General features: G+C 41.7%; 1 protein-coding gene across 1 annotated transcript in view; it reads right to left on the bottom strand.

Annotated features, from left to right (window-relative positions):
- Positions 1-22,782, bottom strand: part of ADAMTS18 (ADAM metallopeptidase with thrombospondin type 1 motif 18) — a 150,790-nt gene that overhangs the window by 10,501 nt on the left and 117,507 nt on the right. Inside the window, exons 17-21 of the mRNA XM_057712145.1 lie at positions 16,665-16,806; positions 14,290-14,416; positions 10,224-10,428; positions 7,222-7,407; positions 1,486-1,698 (exon numbers count right to left, since the gene is read on the bottom strand). Of these exons, the coding sequence (XP_057568128.1) occupies positions 1,486-1,698; positions 7,222-7,407; positions 10,224-10,428; positions 14,290-14,416; positions 16,665-16,806 (873 nt within the window). The remainder of the gene's footprint in view (positions 1-1,485; positions 1,699-7,221; positions 7,408-10,223; positions 10,429-14,289; positions 14,417-16,664; positions 16,807-22,782) is intronic.

Genomic DNA, 22,782 nt, shown 5'->3' with positions numbered 1-22,782 from the left:
AGGCCAAACATTCTGAGGGCTCATCTTCCTGGTGCTGATCCCTTGCTCTATGGGGACAAGCTCTGCAATTGTAATTATTCTCCCGTTTGTGACTCACCCACCTCGGGGCACACTGCAGCTCTTCCCCTCCCGCCCATCTCATTGTGGTTCCTTCTTTATATCTGTAGTTGTAGAAGATCTTTTCCGGTAGGTTCCAGTCTTTGTCGTCAATGGTTGTTCTGTAAGTAGTTGTTATTTTGGTGTGCCCATGGGAGGAGGTGAGCTCCGTCTGGGGAGCTCTCCTCTCACAATAGTAAATATTTTAGGCTTTATGGGCCCTGTGATCTTTGTTGCAATTACTCACCTCTGCCTTTGTAGCAATAAAGTGGTCATGGACAACATAAACAATGAGCATGGCTGTGTGCTAGTAAAAGTTTATTCACACACACAAAAACAGGCAGTAGTTGGGGGAGATAATTTACCCACTGGCAATTATTTGCTGATCCCTAATCTAAATAATTTTACATGAATCAACTTCCAAATGTGTTAAAAGACTAAAATAATGATAAAAAATTTAAAAAGAAATCCACAGCAATAGGCATAGCACCTAGTACAGTGCTAGCCCATTAGAGATACGCAGTCGTGCTAATTTCCTGTCCTTTCCTCCAGGTTTTAGTTCCCAGAGCCTCCCAAATACACACCCAAACCTACCTGGCTGCTGTGTGCTCATGGGGAGGTGGGTAGCACCTCTCAAGTTGGGGGGTTCTTTGAAGAGCTATGTAACTCCTGTTGGTCATAACAATGCAAGGACCAAAACACAGCTTTGGATCCCTGAGGGCATATTGTTCTCTCAGACTTCGCATCACACACCAATCCTAGCCCAAAGCAATGTATCTAAAGTTTCTACCAAGTCTTTTGAGGAAAAGGATGCCTCTAAGACCTGACTTTAAAAGCCGGTGTGTCCTTGGCTGAGTTGCCTAATTCTCTGAGCTTTACCTGCCTCATCCACAAAACAGGGATAATAATACCCAGTAATAAGACCGTTTCTAGGATGAAGGGAGGGAACAGAGGATGCATGTACAGTACATAGCATAGAAACGGTTTGACAAATGTTGGCTATTATTATATTATTCAGAAACATAAAAACCAAATGGGTCAAGACTGAGCAGCATTTCTATAATACAGAAGACTCTAGTGGTGGTTTTAACAGCAGCAACTGTGAACATTAGCACTATGTGACAGCCCTGGGACGAAGTACTTTATATTATCTTATTTACTCATTAAAAAACTAAAAAAACCCAGCTCTGCAAGATATTATCATCTCAGTTTTCTAGGTGTGAACATGGAGGTTCACAGATGACGGAAGCTGCCTGGGCTTCACAGGCAGTGGAGCCGGGCAAGGAACTAAGGTTGTTTGGACAGGTCTGTTAACAGCAGCAGTTGTAAACTGCCTCCTTTTTTTGACTGTCTCCTAAATATAAACCCCCTCAATCTGTGTGTGCTCACCTGTTGCCATGGCGATGAATACCACCCAGCTGCCATATTGTACACTGGACGGGCCAGACACGCCCCTCGGTTGCAGGTTTCTTCCAAGACCAGGTTTGGTTTCTTAATGTTGCGGCACCTTCGCTCGGGGAAAGTTATCAGCTTGCCCTGGAAGGCCTTCTCGCTGCATTTCATTTCCCTCTTCCTCATTCCCAAACCACAGCTCGCGGAACACTGTGGGCCAAGAAAGGGGGCATCAGTGTGCAGGCTCCAGCATCACGTGTGCTGAGCAGATGCGTTCTGACCTAAGGATGCACCATCCACGTGTAATCAGAGGGATGGGATTGTGGTAGGTCAACCGCACCACACAAGGATCCTGAAAGCACAGCACTGAGTCCCTCATGCTACAGAGGCTGGAGAATTGGAGTCCCTTTCCCAAACTCACAGAAGTCATTGTTGTACCAGAAAACAAAATGAGGCCCTGCCCAGCAGAACCACAAGGTGCCACATGGAGGTGAGGGAGACAAAGCCTGAGAGAAAGACAAGACTGCAGAGGATGAGATCAGGATCTCTGTGTAGTGATTGGGTGTCCAGGTCTACCGGAGGCCTCTCTGAGGAGTCAGGGCACAGAGAGTGGGGTTAGAGGCAGTTCAGTGGGAAAAACCACCAGATAGCAAGTAACTGTCCTTCATTTTTACTCTGCCCCTCTCTTGGCCGAGATACCACCTGAAGCTGTCTTATGGCAGGAAAAACAAAAAAAGAAAAATGGAAGCTGATGAAATAAGTATGAGAAACCTTTTTTTTGTTTTAAGTAAACAATATTATGAGATACTGCACAGGGCCTTGATGAACTGAATAAATCAGTAAGAACTGGCATCAGTGTAACCGTCATAAATAATGAAGGATAGGGATCAGATCAAGATGGTGGAGGAGGAGGACGTGGAGCTCACCTTCTCCCACAAATACATCAAAATACACCTCCATGGGGAAGGATTCTCACGGACATCTACTGAGTGCTGGCAGAAGACCTCAGACTTCCAAAAGGGTAAGAAAATCTCCACATAACTGAGTAGGACAAAAGAAAAAGGGAAAAACAGAGAGAGAGAAAGGACTTGAGACAGCACCCGCACCCCTGCGGTGAAAGAGGAATGCTTTCTGCACCCTGGGACATCCTCTCACTGGCGGGGAGATCAACCAGGGCAGAGGGGGAGCCTCGGAGGAGAGCACAGCAACCAGTCTGCAGAGGGCAAAGCGGACAAAGACCCACACAGACGGTTGGTGCTGCTGCCCAGAACCCCCTAGCCTGAGATGCTGTTCAGCTGGGGCAGGCAGGGGCTGGGAGCTAGGTTCCGGCTTTGGAGGTCAGACGGAGGGAGAGGACTGGGGCTGGTTGCGTGGAGACAGCCTGAGGGGGCTAGGGTGTGGGGCACCACAACCGAGGGAGGAAGGGAAGAAGCCTGGGCCCGCCAGAGAGGCAGGGCGCCGCTGCCAGGAGAGGGGCGGGACTGTGTATGTGCTCTCAGGCAGCCAAGTCCCGGAGGGAAAAGTCTGCAACTTAGGATACTCTACCCAGCAAGATGATCATTTTCAATAGAAGGCAAGAGAAAGAATTTCTCAGGCAAACAAGAAGAATACAGCAGTACAAACATATCCTAAAAAAAATACTGAAAGGTCTTCTCTACATAGAGAGGAAGCAAGAAGATATAGGAAGGACGAAATCACAAATAGAAAGTAAATCACTTAAATAAGCCAATACACAGATTAAAAAGAAAAAAACCCCACAAGGAACAGCAAAAGGATAAACACGAAGATGTAAGAAAGGACATTAAAATCATAAAATGTGGGGAAGGAGAGTAAGAAGATGTAGATTCTTTTTTTTTTTTTTAGAATGTGTTTGAGCCTATATGACTATCAGTCTAAAGCAAGCAGATACAGGAAGGTTAACATACTTGAAAAATAGGGCAACCACACATCAAAAACATAAAATAGATTCACAAAAACCAAAAAGAAGAGAACACAAGCATAAAATGAAAGGAAATAATTAAACCACAAAAAGAAAAACAAAAAGAGAAAGGAACAAAGAAGAAACAGAATTAACTGGAAAACAAGGTTTAAAATGGAATTAAATATGCACATATCGATAATTACCTTAAATGTCAATGGACTGAATGCTCCAATTAGAAGACAGTGGCAGACTGGATTAAAAACAAGAGCCCCACCTTAGGACAAAGGACACACATGGATTGAATGTGAGGGAATGGAAAAAGATACTTCATGCAAATGGAAATGACAAGAAAGCAGGAGTCACAATATTTGTATCAGACAAAATAGACTTTTTCTTTATGGCCTTTGTTTTAAAGAAGGATGCCATATAATAAGAGGATCAATACAAGAAGAGGATTTTACACTTGTCAACATATATGCACCTAATACAGGAGCATCAAAATACATAAAACAAATACTAACAGGCATAAAGGGAGAGATTGACAGGAATACAATAATAGTTGGAGACTTTAACACCCCACTCACATCAATGGACAGATCTTCTAGACAAAAAAATCAGTGAGGCAACGGAGATCCTAAATGATACAACAGAACAGTTACACTTAATTGATATTTTCAGGACATTACATCCAAAAAAACCAGATTATACATTCTTTTCAAGTGCACATGGAACATTCTCTAGGATTGACCACATACTAGAGCACTAAACTAACCTCAACAAATTTAAGAGTATAGAAATTATTTCAAGCATCTTCTCTGACCACAATGGCATGAAACTAGAAATCAACCACAGGAAAAGAAATGATAAAAAAAAAAACCTGATCACATGGAGACCAAACAACGTGCTACTAAAAACACCAATGGGTCAATGAGGAAATCAAAAAAGAAACTAAAAAACTACCTTGAGACAAATGACAGTGAAAACACAACCGTACAAAATCTATGGGATGCAACAAAAGCAGATCTTAGAGGGAAGTTCATAGTTCTCAAACAAGCTAACCTACCATCTAAAAGAATTAGAAAAAGAAGAATAAACAAACCTAAAGTCAGCAGAAGGAAGGAAATAATACAGATCAGAGAGGAACGAAATAAAATAGGGATTCAAAAACAAAAGGAAAAAAATCAATAAAACCAAGAGCTGGTTCTTTGAAAGGTTAAACAAAATTGACAAACCTCTGACCAGACTCACCAAGAAGAAAAGAAAGAGAACCCAAATAAATAAAATAAATGAAAAATGGCTTAAAGACTTAAACATAAAACATGACACCATAAAACTCCTAGAAGAGAGCGTAGGCAAAACATTCCCTGACATAAATCGTACCAATGTTTTCTTAGGTCAGTCTCCCAAGGAAACAGAAATAAAAATTAACAAATGGGACCTAATCAAACTTACAAGTTTTTGCACAGCTTAGGAAACCATAAAAAAAAAGAAAAAAGACAACCTATGGGATGGGAGAAAACATTTGCAAATGATGCAACCAACAAGGGCTTAATCTCCAAAACACACGAACAGCTCATACAACTCAACAACAACAAAAAACGCAATCAAAAAATGGGCAGAAGACCTAAATAAACATTTCTTCAAAGATGACACACAGATGGCCAACAGGCACATGGAAAGATGCTCAGCATCACTAATTATTAGAGAAATGCAAATCAAAACTACAATGAGGTACCACCTCACTCTGGTCAGAATGGCCATCATTACAATGTCTACAAATAAAAAATGCTGGAGAGGGTGCGGAGAAAAAGGAACCCTCCTACACTGTTGGTGGGAATGTAAGTTGGGGCAGCTGCTATGGAAAACAGGAGGTTCCTCAGAAAACTAAAAATAGAATTGCCATATGATCTAGCACATATTTGGACAAAATTATAATTCAAAAAGATACACACACCCCTATGTTCATAGCAGCACTATTCACAATAGCCAAGACATGGAAGCAACCTAAATGTCCATTGACAGGTAAATGGATAAAGAAAACGTAGTACATATATACAATGGAATATTACTCAGCCATAAAAAAAGAATGAAATTGTGCCATTTGTAGAAACATGGATGGACCCAGAGATTATCATACTAAGTAAATTAAGTCAGAAAGAGAAAGACAAATACCATATGATATCACTTATATGTGGAATCTAAGATATGACACAAATGAACCGCTATAAAACAGAAACGGACTCACAGCATAGAGAAAAGACTTGCGGTTGCCAAAATGGGGGGGGGGGGGGGGGGGAGGGTGGAAGGGAGAGGGATGGACTGGGACTTTGGGGCTAGTAGATGCAAATTATTACATTTAGAATGAATACACTAAAGAGTCCTACTGTAGAGCACAGGGAACTATATCCAATCTCCTGGGATAAACCATAACGGAAAAGAATATAAAGAATGTCTATATGTGTATAAGGTGAGTCGCTTCACTGGACAGCCGAAGTCAGCACAACACTATAAATCAACTGTACTTCAATAAAAATAAAGTAAATAAATAATGAAAGATAACACTGAGCTTCATACTTACAGCAGCTCTGTGAAGGATGTGCAAGTGTTAGCTCCACTGTGCTGAGGAGGAAAGTGAGACTTAGCCCAAGGTCACACCCATAGTAATCACTGAAGGCTGCCTTCAAATGGGCTAAGTCTGATTCAAGCCCAAACCTTTAGCCATTAGGTTATAATGTCTCTTAAAGAAAATGAGTGAAATGGAGAGAGGCGGACGTATTGTTCTATACTTATCTACATAGAATGAGAGGGCTGTTGGGATAGAAGGCCCTCCTCTATGGACCTCACCATCCCCACTAGTGCCCTCTTCTCTTTCTTGGCATCTGGCTTACTCACAAGACCGTGGACTCCATAAGAGCAGAGACCTTGCCTTATGTGTTTCTGATGTACACTTCCGATTTGGCATCTTTTCTCATGTTTCCTATGTCTGTGAACTCAAAGGAGTTTTCCACGCTAGGAGTCTGGGAGGCATCTTCAAATCTTCCCTCTCCCCTGCCCAACATATTCCTGAAGGTACCAGCTGGCCTCTTTAGGAACTCTCAAAGACCCTGCTTCCCACCAGCCCCGAAAGACTTTCATCTTTCATTGTCACCACTGCAATATCCATGTAAGCATCTTTCTTGCCTCTGGTCTTGGGTTCCCTTCTCTCTGAAGTGAAAACCTGATTGTGCCACTGCTTTATTTAAAACTGTAAATAGCTCCCCAGTGTTTAAAGGATATATATGTAGTCTGCCACCCCAGGCCCTCACAATCTGTACCTGATGAAGCCTCCAGCTTCCACCTCCCCCCACCCCTGCCTCGTTCCATCCTTACTGTGTTATATTCTCCTGTCTCTTCCTTGTATAGGGTGCACCCTCTGTCTGAGCAGCACCAACCCCATCTTTGCCTGATTCCTGCTCGTCCCTCAGGCTCACACTCCCTGGAAAGTCTCTTCTGCCAAGGTTTCCTCCTGACGCCAGGGTTGGGTGGACCTCATGCCCTCCCAGGGAATCTCAGACCCCATCACAGCACTGTGCTTCCCTTACCTGTATTTTTACACACATGCTTTATGCAGTTTGGTACCTCCACTGCCCAGGCACTGCCCAATCAGTGTGATGGGTGCTTTATCAATATTTGATGAAGGAATCAGTGGGGAAGAATGAATAGTAAGTAGCCACCTGGTATACATGTGTGGAACAGAGAAGAGCACTTAGCGTTTGGATGCTGGCAGATGAGCTGAGTATTCCAGAAACCCCAGCAGTACAATAAACTCATACCTCACTCCACGAAGAGACCACCCACTGGAGCCGGTTGTTCTTGGGACATCGTCCTAGGACGCAGCCCTCCTGTGATTCTGGTCTCGGGCTGCTGGTGCACAAACTCTCAGGGATGTCCTCTGCCGTGGCAGAACTTTTACACAGGACTTCACGTTTCCTCACTCCTCGCCCACAGGTCTTAGAACACTTGAGATTAAAAAAAAAAAAGCCATTTACATGCTAGTCTCCAATGGCTGTCTTCCAGGTGAATGCTGAGAAAAGCATTAATGAAGTGTTTTCAAAGCTATTTTTAAGTACTAGAACCAAATGCCCAATAAAATCCCTTGCAGGCAGCCGGGGAAATCCTTCCTCCAGCCAGAGCCTCTAAGTACGGATTAGCGTTCTCTTTCAACATTCTGTATGCCCAGGGGCTGCTGTGTTGCACCAGGTCTGAAGCCAAGTTTTATTCTTAGTGGAGAATAGAGGGGTTCTGTGCATACCACACATGAAAACAACTGGAAAATGGTACAGGGCCTATTCATTGGTGTGACTGTGTCTCTCCCTGGCACAAGGCAGTCAGTCTGGGCATCTGGCTACAGAGGATTGTCCGGGCTTGGACAAGGAGAATAAGAGCAGAAGTATAATATGTACAACAGTGATGGCAACAGACTGACATTTATAAAAATGGGTTGGGGGGTGTCCAGCTCTTGCCCCTAATATCTGTCTCTAGGCTGGGCATTGCGCTAACTCTTGGGGAAAATTAAGTCAACACTTATCAAATGTTTGGGAATAACTTTGTATGGTTAATACTATTCTACTAATACTGTCTAATAATACTCTTTTAATACTCTTCTACTCTTACTGTCTTGACCTTCACAAGAACGGTAAAATAGGTAAGGCAGCAAATAATCTCCCGGCTTTCACATTTATAGTTCAAAAGCTGTCAAGATCACTTAGAAGACGTTGGCCCCAGGCTGGGGTGTGCCCTCAAGGGCCGTGTCCCCTCCCTGGCCTTTAGAGTCTTCTCGTTTGCCTCTCAGAAGGGCCACAGGAGATGTGCTCCCATTTGTCTTGGCTCTTTGTGAGCCAGCAAACATCTGGGGCACAGTTCCAAGCCCGGTCAGAGGACCAATGGGAATCCTCGTTCTTCATATTTTTAAGGGAGATGGAGACAGGATGATGATGATGATATTATCATAATCAGCAAACCACAGCAGAGAACATTTCGTGTCTTCTGCGTGATGATACACTTTAGTGTTTACCAGAGCCTGTATCACGTGACCCTCTAACCACCCCATGAGATAATGGGTATTATCCCATTTTACAGAGGAGGTGTCTGAGAGTCACGGAGCTTAGGTATCTTGACCAAGATGAATCAACCATCTGCCAAGTTGTGAAGACGGGCAAATTCATCTGATATCAGACCATGGCTCTGCACCCCTAAACGTCACGCATTTGTGTTCCTAACATGTAAGTGGTTAAATTCTTATTCAATAGAATTCTTATTTGTAGCAATTTTTTTCCACAATGGTAAAATTTTAAAATTGCTTCCCAAGTGGTTTCCAGAGCCATGGTCTCTAGTGGAAAACGGGCTGCAATCACAAGTTCTGAAGGACCCCTTTTGTATTGAGTGAGTTCTCAACAGGACATATTTGCTTTTTAGTAGCCAAATAAATAAATAAATACATACATAAAAATAAAAACAAGAAAGAAAAGATAAAACTAAAACAGAAGAAGAAACAAAAAATTCTCTCAAAGTATTTCCATGTCAAATTTGGGGTAAATTCCATGAACTAAAGCTCCTTTTCATGAGGTCCCATTTGAGAATCCCCAGTACCTCGCTTCCTTTAGCCATGCCTACCACATACAGTTGGCTAAAGCAGTCCTTTGAATTCTCCTCTTATTAATTATAACTCCTAATGGCAAAGAAAGAGGCCAGACTCAAAACTATCAACTAGATTTACCCTCTGCTAGAAATGAATTTATTCCTTCATTTTAAGACATGCCTGAACATGGCCAAAGATATTCTTCCCACTCCCAGATCCTGATCCCTAACAGATACATAGAGTTGTAACATTAAAAAAAAAAATCCTATCATATCATATAGCTAAGAAACAAAAGCCTTATTCTGAACTCTGTCGGGGATGTGGGGGTGCAGGGCTAAACTTCATCAGAAATCAATACCCTCCAGAATATAAGGTACCCTATGGGGAAACTTGGTAGAAATGTGGTCAGGGGCTCCCACCTGGCTTCATAGTTCTAGTGATAAAACCTCTGCATTTTCTCTTCTTTACTCCCTAAAACTGGCTTGCCATCCATGGTTTAGCCGAGGCTGGGCTCTCACCTGCAAGGATGCTGTGTACCAGGGTTCTTGGCACATTTTGGACCAGATAATTTTAGGGGGCCAGACATTCTTTACAATGTCCTGTGTATTGTAGGATGTTTATCTCTACCAGTTAGAGACCAGTAGCACCATCCTCCCAAGTTGTGACAATCAAAAATGTCTCCATTGCCAAATTCCCCCCAGTTGAGACCCTCTGAGTTGTGAATGACAGATAGTTCTAGGGCTCTTCCAACTTCATGAGTTTGTACCTTTCATTGGGGGTTTGTGGCAAGAGCCAACTTCACGCCCAACTCCTCTCTGTATTCTACTAACCCCACCTCTTTCCACTGAAGCATGAGTTAAATACCCTTTCTATGCCTCCTTCTTGCTATTTTCCATTTCTTTTGGAATATTCAGTAGCCAGTATCAACTGTCAGTCCTCCAACACTTACCTCCTGTCTCTCTGCACTCACTAGTCTAGTCTAAATGGCCTCCATACTCTGCTTTCTTAGGAAATTAAACTTTGAAGGATTCTAAGCTGTTATACAGGGGTGCTCACACTTCCAGCTGCATAAGCATCACTAAAAATGCTCATTAAAATGCCCCATTCACATTAACTCAGTGTGAGACACACCTAGGGGAAAAAAGACACCACCCATATTTTTGTCACCTTCCTTTACTCCAAGCCTTTCCCACTTACCTGAGACCAGGGCCCAGGGCTCCATTCTGGAGGGCAGGCATGGCTGTTGCAGACTTGAACCTGAGTGGGTGTGCTCACTGGGCAGAGAGAATGCAACACTGCTTCCTCCTTTTGGAAGGGCTTCTTCTGGACACACTGGACCTTCCGGCTCTGCTGGCCCCCCGCACAGGACCTGCTGCACGCGCTCCATTCGCCTGGCTTCCAGCTTTCCATCAAAGACAAAATTACCTCTGGTGAAGCTAAGACTGCATCATCAATTCCAAAGCAGTTACTGTGAGAGATTAACCACCTGATGAAAGCCTCAGATCAAGTGTAGAACCAATAAGGGCGATTCATACTGATTCGTCTTTTATAGATTCTCAAGCCTACGTGAATGTGGTCCATTTGTAGCGAATTGTGTTTAATCACCACATAATTCTGCAGAAAAATACACTCCTGTCCTCTGCAGGCAAAGAAACCTGCCATTTGGAAACCTGAGCAATTCATTCATCCAGCCAATTGGGATCTTAAACCCTGTGCCAAGGACTCTCCTATGCATTAGGGTTGGAAAAAATGAATGAAGCAATGCTTTTCCCATTAAGGAGCCTACGGAAGAGGTGGCTATGGGAACAAGATGCTTTCTGATCATTGCTACAGTAAAGTTAATACAAAGTACCGTAAGGAGACTAATGAAACGAGGGGTCAGTGAGGGAGAGAGGTGTGTGTGTGTGTGCGCGTGTGCTCGCGTGCAAGGGAGAGGGGCACAATCAGAGAGGGTCTTACAAAGAATATTTCTAAGTAGGTGGTTCCCCCAACTATTTTTCTGGTTAGCCTTAAGCTTTACTGATGGGTTAGTGATATAATCTTGAGTCTTTATTTAAAGATTGCCAGGCCACTGTTTTTCACAGTTATCTGAGACTTGATGTACACTGAAGAGTGACCACCTGAAACCATGAGTCCTTTCCAACAACCGCCTTTGATTAACTGAAAGTCTCTGATTTGAAGGCCTAGCATTAAAAAGATCCACCAGACAGCATTATGATACATTTCAAAGCAGCAACGTCTAAACATGCTCTTGGTTTACACATATTCTAAGTATCACTTGGAGACATAAAACATCACTGAGACCAAATATGTATTTGTTATACCTCTGCATTTCTGCATTTTCCTAGTCCTATGATTTTTGCTTTGGTTTCCCCCCAAGCCTGAGCCGTGAGGTTAAAGACCTTTCTATTAGTCCAGAGAATTTGGCACATGAGTTCTAGGATTTTAAGTATTCTAAAACATTGCATAATCCATGTTATCTTAGTTAAAGAGAGATGATGCCAAATGAAAGAATTTCTTATACTTGTACAATCACTTTATCTTACAGTAAGATGCAAAGAAAAGATATATATTATCATGGAATTATTAGTTTTAACATTTGCCTATACAAGTGGCATTTTTGTCTGCCAAATTCAAGTTTCTTTCCTTACGTAGCAAATATGATGAGTTTGTAAAAGTACTAGAAAGAACTTAACACAAACAGACTTTTAAATGTGACATGCACGGGTCTCCACACTCGGGCCCCAGGCTCACTCTTCCTTTAGCCTCCTTTCCTATCAAGCCCCACCTCACAGACCGGATTCCCCCACTGTCCATTTTCTCCATGACCGCTTCTTGCCGTTTTTTTGTTTGTTTGTTTGGCTGTCTCTCACAGCGTGCAGGATTCCGGGTCTTTGTTCCCCGACCAGGGATCCAACAGTGCCCCCTGCAGTGGAAGTGCAGAGTCTCAACCGCTGGACCGCCAGGGAACTCCCCTTACTGCTTTTTTATACGTGTCATTTTTACAAAACATATTCCACTACATCTCAATTATCTGTTTAATTATCTCTTCCATTTGATGGTGGGTTCATTGATGGCAGGAACTACAAGCTATTTGCATCCATCTTTCAGATCTCAGCCGAGGACCTGGCGTACTCTAGGGTATATAACATGGCCGTTACATGGGAAAATAATGGAGTTAGATCGTATGAACTCCTTGGTCCTTAGAACTCTAATAGTCTAAGCCCTTATTTCTGGTATATCCCTGCAGAAGGATAGTCCCTAAAAGGTCCCATTATTCAACAGGAAATACTGAGGTAAATGATAGAGTGGCAGGGAATTCCCTGGCAGTCCAGCGGTTAGGACTTCACAGATTTTATCCCTGGTCAAGGAACTAAGATCCTGCGTGCTGCTGGGGGTGGCTAATAATAATAATAATAATAATAATAATAAGGTGGCCATAAAGGGAAAAGAAGCAAAAGATCCTGCCCATTTCAGGGGCTGTTCTGCTTTTAAATAGCCAACACACTTGCTACTGCACAGAATATCATTTCTACGTGAGTCATCAGGAAAGTTCTAGGAGTTAAGCATGACCAACCCCCTGTCCCTTTTCATGGATATACATACGAATGGAGTTCCTTTCTTTCCTTGGTGGAGATAAATAAAGATGGAAACGAGGCTTAAAAGAAGAAAAATTAGCTTTGCCATTCAAGTGTACTGACAATTCCTACATGTACATAAACACACACACACACACTCCCCCCTAAAGGAGAGATTATTCCACAAGGATCAATAACACTGTCTGGTTATCACATGTTAGAGCCATGAGATATTTTTAGAGCCAGACATTTCTTAGCAAAAGAGAAAAATCCATGGCAGCCCCCCCAAATTTCCTTCTCCTTTTTGTATGCAGGATACAGCTGGTTCCAAACTCTGCGAGAAAAACTGAGTTGACAACTGGGCATAGGGGATCGGTGGGGAGCTGAAACCACAAACAATCATGACAAATACACTATTTACAAGGAAAAAAAAATGTGTGTATATAAAAAGATTGTGCAATAGAATCTCATCACCACAAAGCAAACACTACTTATTAAGATGATCGGAAACATCAGTGAACACAACAGCGCTGTAGGAGAAACTCTGTCAACTCTATATAAATACATTTGGCAGAAGATAAATCAAACAAGAAGAGACTCCATTTGGCTGGGAACATTACTGAAAACTAGCGTTCAAACAATAGCGTGGCTAAAATCAATCCCAAAGCAAACCCACTGAGATCCCCACAGTGTCTCCTCATCACAAATGGGGTTACCACTTGGTCTCGACTCCTTTCTTTTTACTTTGTGTCTTGCTACTGTGTAATTTGCATTTGGGGTTTCATGGGCTGCAGAGTAATATTATTTTTAAATTCTTGGATGACTGTATAAAAGTTAAACACACAACCACATAGAAATTTAACTAATATAGGATTCTGTGTTATTTAAATATCTGTTTGATTTAGTTCAGAGAAGAGGAGTCGCTAAGCAAAGGTTGAAAAAAGATACCTTTTTGCTTTTTTTTTTTTTTACCCCAAGGTTATGTTGGCATAGCCAGAGTCTGAATGCCTGAAGCAAATTTGTGTTTTTCAAGTTATATATTTTCTCTGTAACTATCGTCTCCTTTCTTCTATTGCCTTTTTTTTGGGGGTAGAGGGATGGGGAGTATTCTATCTACCTTTGAGTCATTTTTCTTTCCTTCAGACCTTTATTGGAGTTTAATTGCTTTATAAAGTTGTGCCAGCTTCCACTGTACAACAAAGTGAATCAGGTGTATTTATACATATATCCCCATATCCCCTCCCTCCCACCCTCCCTACCCCACCCCTCTAGGTCACCACCAAGCATGGAGTTGATCTCCCTGTGCTACACAGCAGCTTCCCACTACCCTCTATTTTACAGTCGGTAGTGTATCTATGTCAGTGCTACTCTCTCACTTCATCCCAGCTTCCCCTTCCCCCACCCATGTCCTCAAGCCTGTCCTCTATGTCTGCGTCTTTATTTTTGCCCTGCTACTAGGTTCGTCAGTACCATTTTTTTTTAGATTCCATATATATGCATTAGCATACGGTATTTATTTTTCTTTTACTTCACTCAGTATGACAGACTCTAGGTCCATCCATCTCACTACAAATATTTGAGTCACTTTTGATCAGAGGCACTGACAGTGGCTTCAATCACCTCATATCAACAATAAAGGCACACAAGTACAAATGCAACCAGAAAGATAGTTCCAAATGACTTACTAGGCAGGGCAGGAGAAGGCACTGCACACTTTGGGTTCAGTTGCTGGCTTGGCTCTTGCACTGCAGAATGAGGAATTGACTTGAGTGTTTTGATCTCGTAAGCAAATAGCCTTGACACTTATGTAACCTAATAAGACATCAAAAGTTACAAAGTGAAAATTACAGATAACCAACCCCATTTAGTTTCCAAGTTGAGCTTCCGATTTACCAGGGCTTCTGATATTTTACTAAAGATACAGAATCTAAATATTGTGTCAAAACACTTCCTTTTGATAAAATCTACAGCTCATATGAATCCTACCCTAACTGCACCTCCCCAGAGATAATATTTTTCATATTTTAATACTTTTTAACATGCAGCTTCTTAGTTTTCAAGACTGCCCTGGATTCTAGAACCAAATAGTGATAAAGGCAACCTTTTGAAAACAGGACAGCCATTGATGGAAATATCCCACAAGCTTTAACTCACATTGCACATATCTAATGGAAAATGTTCTGCAAAGAAAAATCACGGGTGAATTATATGTGGAAACTCTAAGATTCTGCATTTTCATGAAGCATCTTCTATACTTCCCTAAGAGCATGGTGCACCTATAAACAAAAATTTGAACTCACTGAATACGTATTCATACCTGTCCACTAGGACTCTGGTTTTTTGGTCTGTTCACCTCATTGCCTGCTTGCAATATTCGTATCAGGACCTCTCATCAAGATACACTTTTTTTGTGTGAGTAACTGTATTTGTCAGCTCCCCACATAGGAACGCTGCCTCCTCTTTTCATTGTTTTTATTCACATGGACTTTTCCTTAAAATGGAATCTGAGCAACAGTGAAAAGTCACTCCCGCTAGAATGATTAGGTTGGAGTGGGTTTACTTTAGGGAGGAACTGATCAAAACACTGGAACTCCCTAAAGTTAAGAGTTTGCTTCTGGAGAACGTATTCATTTGGACTCGTCTTCTCTTATGCCTCTGACACACTACGGTCTGTGAGTCACACAAAGGGGCTGGTAACTCAAGGCAAGGGAGAATCCCACAATGCACTTGTCCAGCATCCTCCCCTTGGTTGCATTTATTCCCTGTGAATGGAAAATGGATCGAATATTTCTCTTTCTCAAGGACTGTGCTCTCTCTGGAATACCTGGAAGTTACTGCAAAGGGTCTCAAAGAGCATTTGATATGTGCTCATGTTTGACGACTGTGTGAAAAAGAGCAAGCATAAAGATATGTCTATAGTACAGTTTCTGTTCTGTTAAAAAAAAAACAACCCAGGATATAAAATGATGCGTGTGGCATGTGTCTGAGCATATGAAACACGTGTTTCTATGTTTGCTTAAGAAAAACAGAATGATGCAGACAAAAGTATTAGCACTGGCTATTGCTGATTAAATGATCATGGGAGATTATTTTCTTCTTTATAGCATATTGCTTTTAAAATGTGCATTAATAAAAATATATTCCCTTTTAATCATTTAATGTATTTTTCTAAAAAAGAAGTATTTCCTCACATTTTGTTAACCACCATGAGCAGCTAGAGAACAGGCCTTAGAGACATTTTTCTATATTTCTCTTCTGCCTCTGGTCCCAAGATGCCCCGTTTTCCTCAGCAGGATGGGCACAGTAGGGAGACCCGTGGTCACCAGGTGCTCCAATATGAGGAAATGAGGGACCAACCTTTATGCTTTGGTTTCATGGACTTATTTACGGACTTCCGCTCTTCTTCCCAAAGGGGCAAGTGGGACAAAGATTGACCTACAAACAAATATGTGATATTTTTGATCTGAATAAAATGCCTCCCTTCTACTCACTGAGAGGATGGCTCTTGTTCTTCCTTCCTTACAAGGGTTATTTCTCAGATTTAATCCATTTCCCTGCAGAGAAAGACTTTGCTGACCTCACCCCACAGGGGATGGAATGCCACCACCTCCACGTGTCTGATCGCTGTCTTAAGTCTGCCTTGTGTGTGTTTTCAGCATCTTGCCCCTAACCCTTGTCTAAGTCCCACTAGGAGTTTGACAACAACAGAAAAGTTAGGGCAGAAAGAAACTAAACTGTAAGCTGAAAAATCAATCAACAAATCCATATATTTATAGTAAATTTATGTTTGCATATTTTCCCCCTGTGAGTTTCAGATACATAACTTTTGAGTCCTGGTTGTGGATGACTTGAGTTTTGTGTGAGTTGGTTCCTTTCTACATAGGAAAATCTCTGAAAAGTACAAATAATATCAGCTTTTTTTTTTTTTTTTTTTACAGTGATGGTTCTCATAGAGATAGCTCTTTGGTTGCTTATTTAAACCATAGAACTGAAAAAGGCCTGGAGTGAAAGAACCTGTTTTAAGAAGAGACAGGGAAGACAGAACTAGGAAATCAGCTACCTCCGCCGCAGGAGACGGAGCAATCTGATTGCACTGTGCTCCAGGCGTGGCTGTGTCTTTTTGAGGCTGGCTGAGTTCCATTCACGACCTTGGGCAGTGCATACTTCCATGCTACCCCCGGATTTTTGCCTTGCATCAGAATCTGCACAAATCAGAGATCAAGATACAGGTCAGACCCTGGAATTCCAGAAATCTCACTAAACATTTTAAAGCTATTTGTATGACATTTTGACCTCAAAGCTGGTTCACATCATTGTTCCCAAGTATGTTTTATGTTGATTTAAAGTTTGCCCAGGACACTTTAAAATGTGTGCCTCTAGATCATCAAAACTGTGATTTAGAAAGACAGTAGGGAAACGAGACATTTGCTCTAAGCCCACATCCCTCAATTCTAGGTATACCCAATGAATAAGGCAAGAAAATAGATTTTTACATTGCGTTGAAGGAAAGGTTATACTATGAGGTCTCAACCTTCACATTAAACTTGAAAGCCTAGCATGCTACTAACACATACTGGTGCTCCACAGATAACAGGTGAAACAATCTATGTACACGGATTTTTATGATCTATCCTGACCCACAATTTATAATCCCCCTCCTGGATGCCAGTAGATGCTGGGCACAAGGGAAGCACTCAGAAAACTTTAGAATAAATACCCCACTTAGAATCACCTATCATCAACTTTAGAATCCAGGCAGATTTCTAATAGGATTTCCAAAGCGAATTTGCCCCAAGAGTATGTGTCTGTTAACTGTGTACCAGGGTGAGCAGATAAGACAGAAAGAAATGTGATCAGAAGTGGGGGTTGGTAATATACATACTAGAATGGATTTGACCTCAAAAGGGCAAGGACTTGGGATAAATCTGATCACATCAGGTCTGACTACTAAAATAAGAGTAATCATTTACCGGCGCCTCCCAGGTGTCAGACACTCTGCTGGGCTTTTTCAGTGCATTATCTCAAAAGTGTCCTCTAACAACTCTATAAGGTAGCTGTCTATTTGTTTCACTGAAAAAAAAAAAACAACTGAGAAGAAAGAACTTGTGCAAGATCACACAAGTGACTGGTAAATGAGACTAAAATAGAACTGAGGCCTGCCAACAAAATGTGCCTAAAGACTGCAAGATATCGCCTTTTTATTTTTTTAATTGGAGTGTAGTTGATTTACAATGTTGTGTTAGTTTCAGGTGTATAGCAAAATGATTCTGTTGTGTGTGTGTGCGTGTATACATGTGTGCATATGTGTGTGTATATATATATTCTTTTTCAAATTCTTTTCCATTATAGGTTATCATAAGATATTGAATACAGTCAGGGCCTTGCTGTTTCTCTATTTTACATATAGTGGCGTGTATCTGTTAATCCCAAGCTCCTGATTTATCCCTTCCCCCACCGCTTTTTCCTTTGGTAACTGTAAGTTTGTTTTCTATGTCTGGATATCACCTGTCTTGGGTATGGGCAAATACATTATTTGCCTCCCTTTCTGGTCCCCTCTTTTCCTAACTACTCCTCTTTTTTTTTTCTTTTAAGCTCAAAGCATGAATATAAATAGCTGGTGTTCTCCCAGTCCATGAGTCTTGTGGAAAACTTGTTACCACCAGAACTGGGCATTCATGCTCAAGAAGCAAAGCAGATTTCCAGTTAAAAATAGGAACCCCTGGCTCTATCTCTGTCTGGTGGGATCCCACCTCAATTAAAGCTGGGTGGGTGGCAGCAGTTCAAGGACCTCCTCATACCAGACCGCTCCTTAGGATACTACAAAATGGTTTCCATTTTGCTATTAGCTTAAATGTCTCCAGAAGTATTATGGTTTACTCTGAAGTTTCCATGGTGTAGTCGTCACTTGTCATCCAACAAAACAAATCCTGGTGGCTCCCAAAAACAATCAAACTGTTAAGAGATGGGTCTCTGTTTCCCTCACCCCATCCAAATAAAAACCAAACAAAACACAACAGGGAGTACAATTAAGATCGCCAAATGCCGAATTCTCATCAGTCACCAATGAAAACCTTCTTGAAATCAAGGTCTTAGGAGTCTTTGAGTTCCTAGGATCTTTCTAGTCTTTGCTTTTCTTATTTTGACAGCTAAGTCATGCAAACTGTTCTTGGAATCATGGTGTTCGATGATAACATTTCATACATTTTGAATAAATAGTATGCTTTCCTTATTTGAGATTTTTTGCAGTGTTTTTGTTAATGTCTTCATGTGATATTATGTAAACACAGACACTTTAGAGCTTTATTCATAATCAAGCTGGAATTTTGAGAGGAACTTTACATTCAGAAGGTAATGCTGATGCCCATTGATATTTCAACTCAATTTCTCCTTCAGTTAAAGTGATATCTCAAATGTAACACGTCTGGTTGCTATTTTCTCTATGTCGCAGTAATGCAGAGATCTTGTAGGGAAGAAAATAATACAGCACACCACATGTGCATGCATGGCAGTAAAACACAGGTGAAATACCTAAGATTTACAGTGAGCTCAAGATCAGGATGACATTATAATACGATGCAGTTGCATCACACATGCACGTAAGACAGACACATTCAAGTACAAGTGCGACAGAGAAAGAAATCCACTCACGGATCTCCACTTCCTGGGACCCCTCCCCCCCCCCCCCCCCCCCCACCCACACACACATTCAGACTAGATCCTGACTTCCACTGCCATAGGGAAAAGGGGTTCCCCAATAGAAATGCAAAGAAAATAAAAATAACATTAGTTCCTGCCTTTTGAGTGTCAAGACTTATGTTCTGGTGATTTGAAAGTGGTTTAGCACATTTTCAATAAGCATTTAAAATATATTCTACTTTTACCTTTTAGACAGATTCTAGAACCTAAGCCATGCACGGCATGTGGTTTCACTGTAAAACATTTTAAAACATCGCTGTGAACAGCAGGGTGCATTTAAGGGGGGGGGGGGGAAGGGCCATGAAGATCAAAGTGTCATCACTATTAGACAAACAGAGACAACCAAGCTGTCAAGTTTCCCTAGGCCTCCAGTAAAGCCATCCATAAACTATTATTGATGCTACCATCAAGAAGAGAACGTACACAATCTCCCCCATGAAACTGTTTCTGCATCTGGACCCACACACTCCTCCTCTCCTTCTGTTACCCAGGACACCCTGTCCTGGCTCCTCCCAGGATGCTCGGTCCACGTTGTCCACTATTGGCCTGGACCCCATCTTCCCTTACCTCTTAAGGGCATCACTGCTAGAGTCGTCCCCTCTCTCTTGAGCCTTACCGAAATTTCCCTGTCTAATGGATCATTCCCACTAGCACATGAACATGCTATTATATCTCTCATCTCAAGAGAAAAAGAATGATCTCATCTCTACATACACTTCCAGCTCACATCCCATTTCACTGTTTCCCTCTAAGAGTTGCCCTGACTCTGGATCTCCACATAGTCCTCATTTGTCCGTGGTCCTTCTCTCTCAGGCATCTCTCCCCATGGCATCACTGAAACCTCTCTTTCAAGGGCACCTTGTCATTTCCAACAGTCAACAGCTTTGGCTTACTCAACAAATCACCAGCACTGGATATAGCCGACCACTTCCTCCTTTTCTCACTATTAGAAACCAATTCTTTCAGTTCTTTTCCTGCCTCACCAACTGACCTTCATTCCTGGTTGCTTTTGCTGAATCCTCCTTATTTCCTAATGATTCAATGTCAAAGGGATCTCCAAACCCCCGACCTCCTGTTTATCTATACTCACTCCTCTAGGTGATCTCATCCAGTCCTGTAGTTTAAGCGCAATCTACGTGTTGACCACTCCCAAATTCCTAACTCTACACCAGTGCTTTCCATTAGAACTTCCTGCAGTGACGACAAATGTTATGCTATAAACCTGCACCGTTCCATATGGCAGCCACAATCACATTGTGATTGAAGAATAAAACTTTACACTTACTTTAATGTAATCTAAATCTAAACTTAAAGAACCACATGTGAGGAGTGGCTACCACACTGGACAGCACAGTTGCAGATGAAACCCATCCTCTGACCTCCACATTCACATAGTCAACTGTCTACGGAGGATCTCTACTTGAATGTTTAAAATGTGTAACAAAGTCCAACACTGAACTCGTGATTTTCCACCCCGTCCCCAAAAGGCTGTTTTTCTCAGTCTCAAAAATGGCAACCCAATCTTTCTAATTGCTCAGGCCAAAATAAAAAGCTGGAGGCATCCCAATCGCCTCTCTTTTCCTCACACCCCACACTTACTTGACCAGGAAATGGTGTTATCTTTAACTTTCAATGTTACTCAAATCTGACCGTGTCTCACTTTGTCTCTTGCTACAGTTTGCTCCCCTGGTCTAAGCCGTCATCTCTTCGGATTTCCGTGATCACGGCTCTCTAGGGATGAGGAGAGGCCAGACTCTCTAGTGGAGGAGATGGGCACATCCACACTTAAAAAGAACAGTTATTTAAGAGGTTAAAAACAAAGTGCCATCTAACCTGCAAAGGGAAATCAAGTGCTGCTGTGAACCTGGGGGGAGAGGATCACGTGACTACCTAAGGAACCTTCACAGCTGTTACTTAATTAATAAAGGATCTTGGTGGTGATTCCAGCAAAGAAGCTGAACAATAACAAACAAAAAAATTGTTTGCTTTGAGAATTTCTATTCCCCCCAAAGGGACAAACCTTTATACTGAGTCTCTTACCTCCCTTCCCCCTCACAGTTGAAATAAAAATAAGTGAAGATCCTCTGAAAAGTAAAACGTTTGCGCTAAAAGTAAGAACAGCAGCAAACAGATTATTTAATAGCCAGAAGGGAACTAATCCATTTTGTCTTATCAAGGTAATAAACAGCTTACTTATCCAGCCAAATCAAGAAGAGACATAACTCCCACAGTTTACTGTTCATCTTCACGAAATGATGCAACTTTAAATTGCTGACTCAACATACACAGTAGCTGGTTATTGTTGTATTACTATTATAGTTCTGTAGCCAATGGCTTATACGACATACTTTTCATATTTGTTTGTTGGACATATTAATGCGTTCATTGAATGCATTAATGGATAAGACAACTTTAAAAAAATCGAATGACTCAGAGCGTCACTTTAACGTCTGCGTATCTGTAAGGTCACGGGAGAGTTGCAGATGTAATCACGTAGGCTAAAAGACAATATTTGTATAAACCAGCAGAAAGCTGATCTTAGAATTTATTTTAACATCAGCTCATAAAGGCTTCTTAAAGCAATTATTGAAACAAACAGAAATCAAGATCAAATATATAAAAGATGAGTATTTGCCAATTACATTATTTGCTTGTCAATGATGCTTTAGGTACTCTCTACTCTTTCCTTTATTCTGTGTGAGGAACAAAGTAACCGAGAATGAAACACACAGCAGTCGTCTTATCATTTACTGTTTGATGCTTGCAATAGCCAATCCTTTGGAAATAGACTGTGTGGCTAAAAGAACCTCTGTGAGTCCCTCCTTCACCCTGTTCTAAAAAAAAGACTGGACTTTGTTAAAAAAATCAATCCCACCTTCAGGAATTGCTACATAATTTGTGGGGCCCAGAGCAAAATAGAAATGCAAGGTCCCTTGTTTAAAAAAATGATTAAGGATTTCAATTGGTGACAACAGAACATTAAACCAAGCATAAGGCACTTCTGAGTCCAAGGTCCCCTGTGACCCTGAGGCTTCCACGTCCACGAAGCCACCTCTGCCCAACCTTAAGGCTGAGGTTTTCTCAACTGCATCAGTTTTAAGACACAATTAAAAATGCTCCAAATTCTAATTGGCCCTGTGGTCTAATGACTTTGCCCGCTTCTCTCAGTGGAGATGACAGCCACGAATTTGGCAGACTTGGCTATACATAAGTACCTCAGTGTAACCACCACCATCACCTTGACCACAGATAGTGTATCCCACCCGAAGCTCGGAAGCAGGACCTTGGGATGAGGTGTGATAACCACACAGCTAAGATTCTAACCGCCTCTGTGGATGCTGAGGAATGAACACATCCGAAACAAGACGTCATTTGAAAATACTAATTCCCATCACTCACATCTATTTATAAATATTTTCAGTGACCCTGTCAAGCGCAGTCAATAACTTTTTTCAGCACTCGTGGAGAGCACAGAGGCGGAT

The sequence above is a fragment of the Hippopotamus amphibius genome, chromosome 16 (assembly GCF_030028045.1).
Source record: "Hippopotamus amphibius kiboko isolate mHipAmp2 chromosome 16, mHipAmp2.hap2, whole genome shotgun sequence".
NCBI lineage: Eukaryota > Metazoa > Chordata > Mammalia > Artiodactyla > Hippopotamidae > Hippopotamus > Hippopotamus amphibius.
Note: the sequence above shows the minus strand (reverse complement) of the source record. Positions and strands in the feature narration are given on the sequence as shown.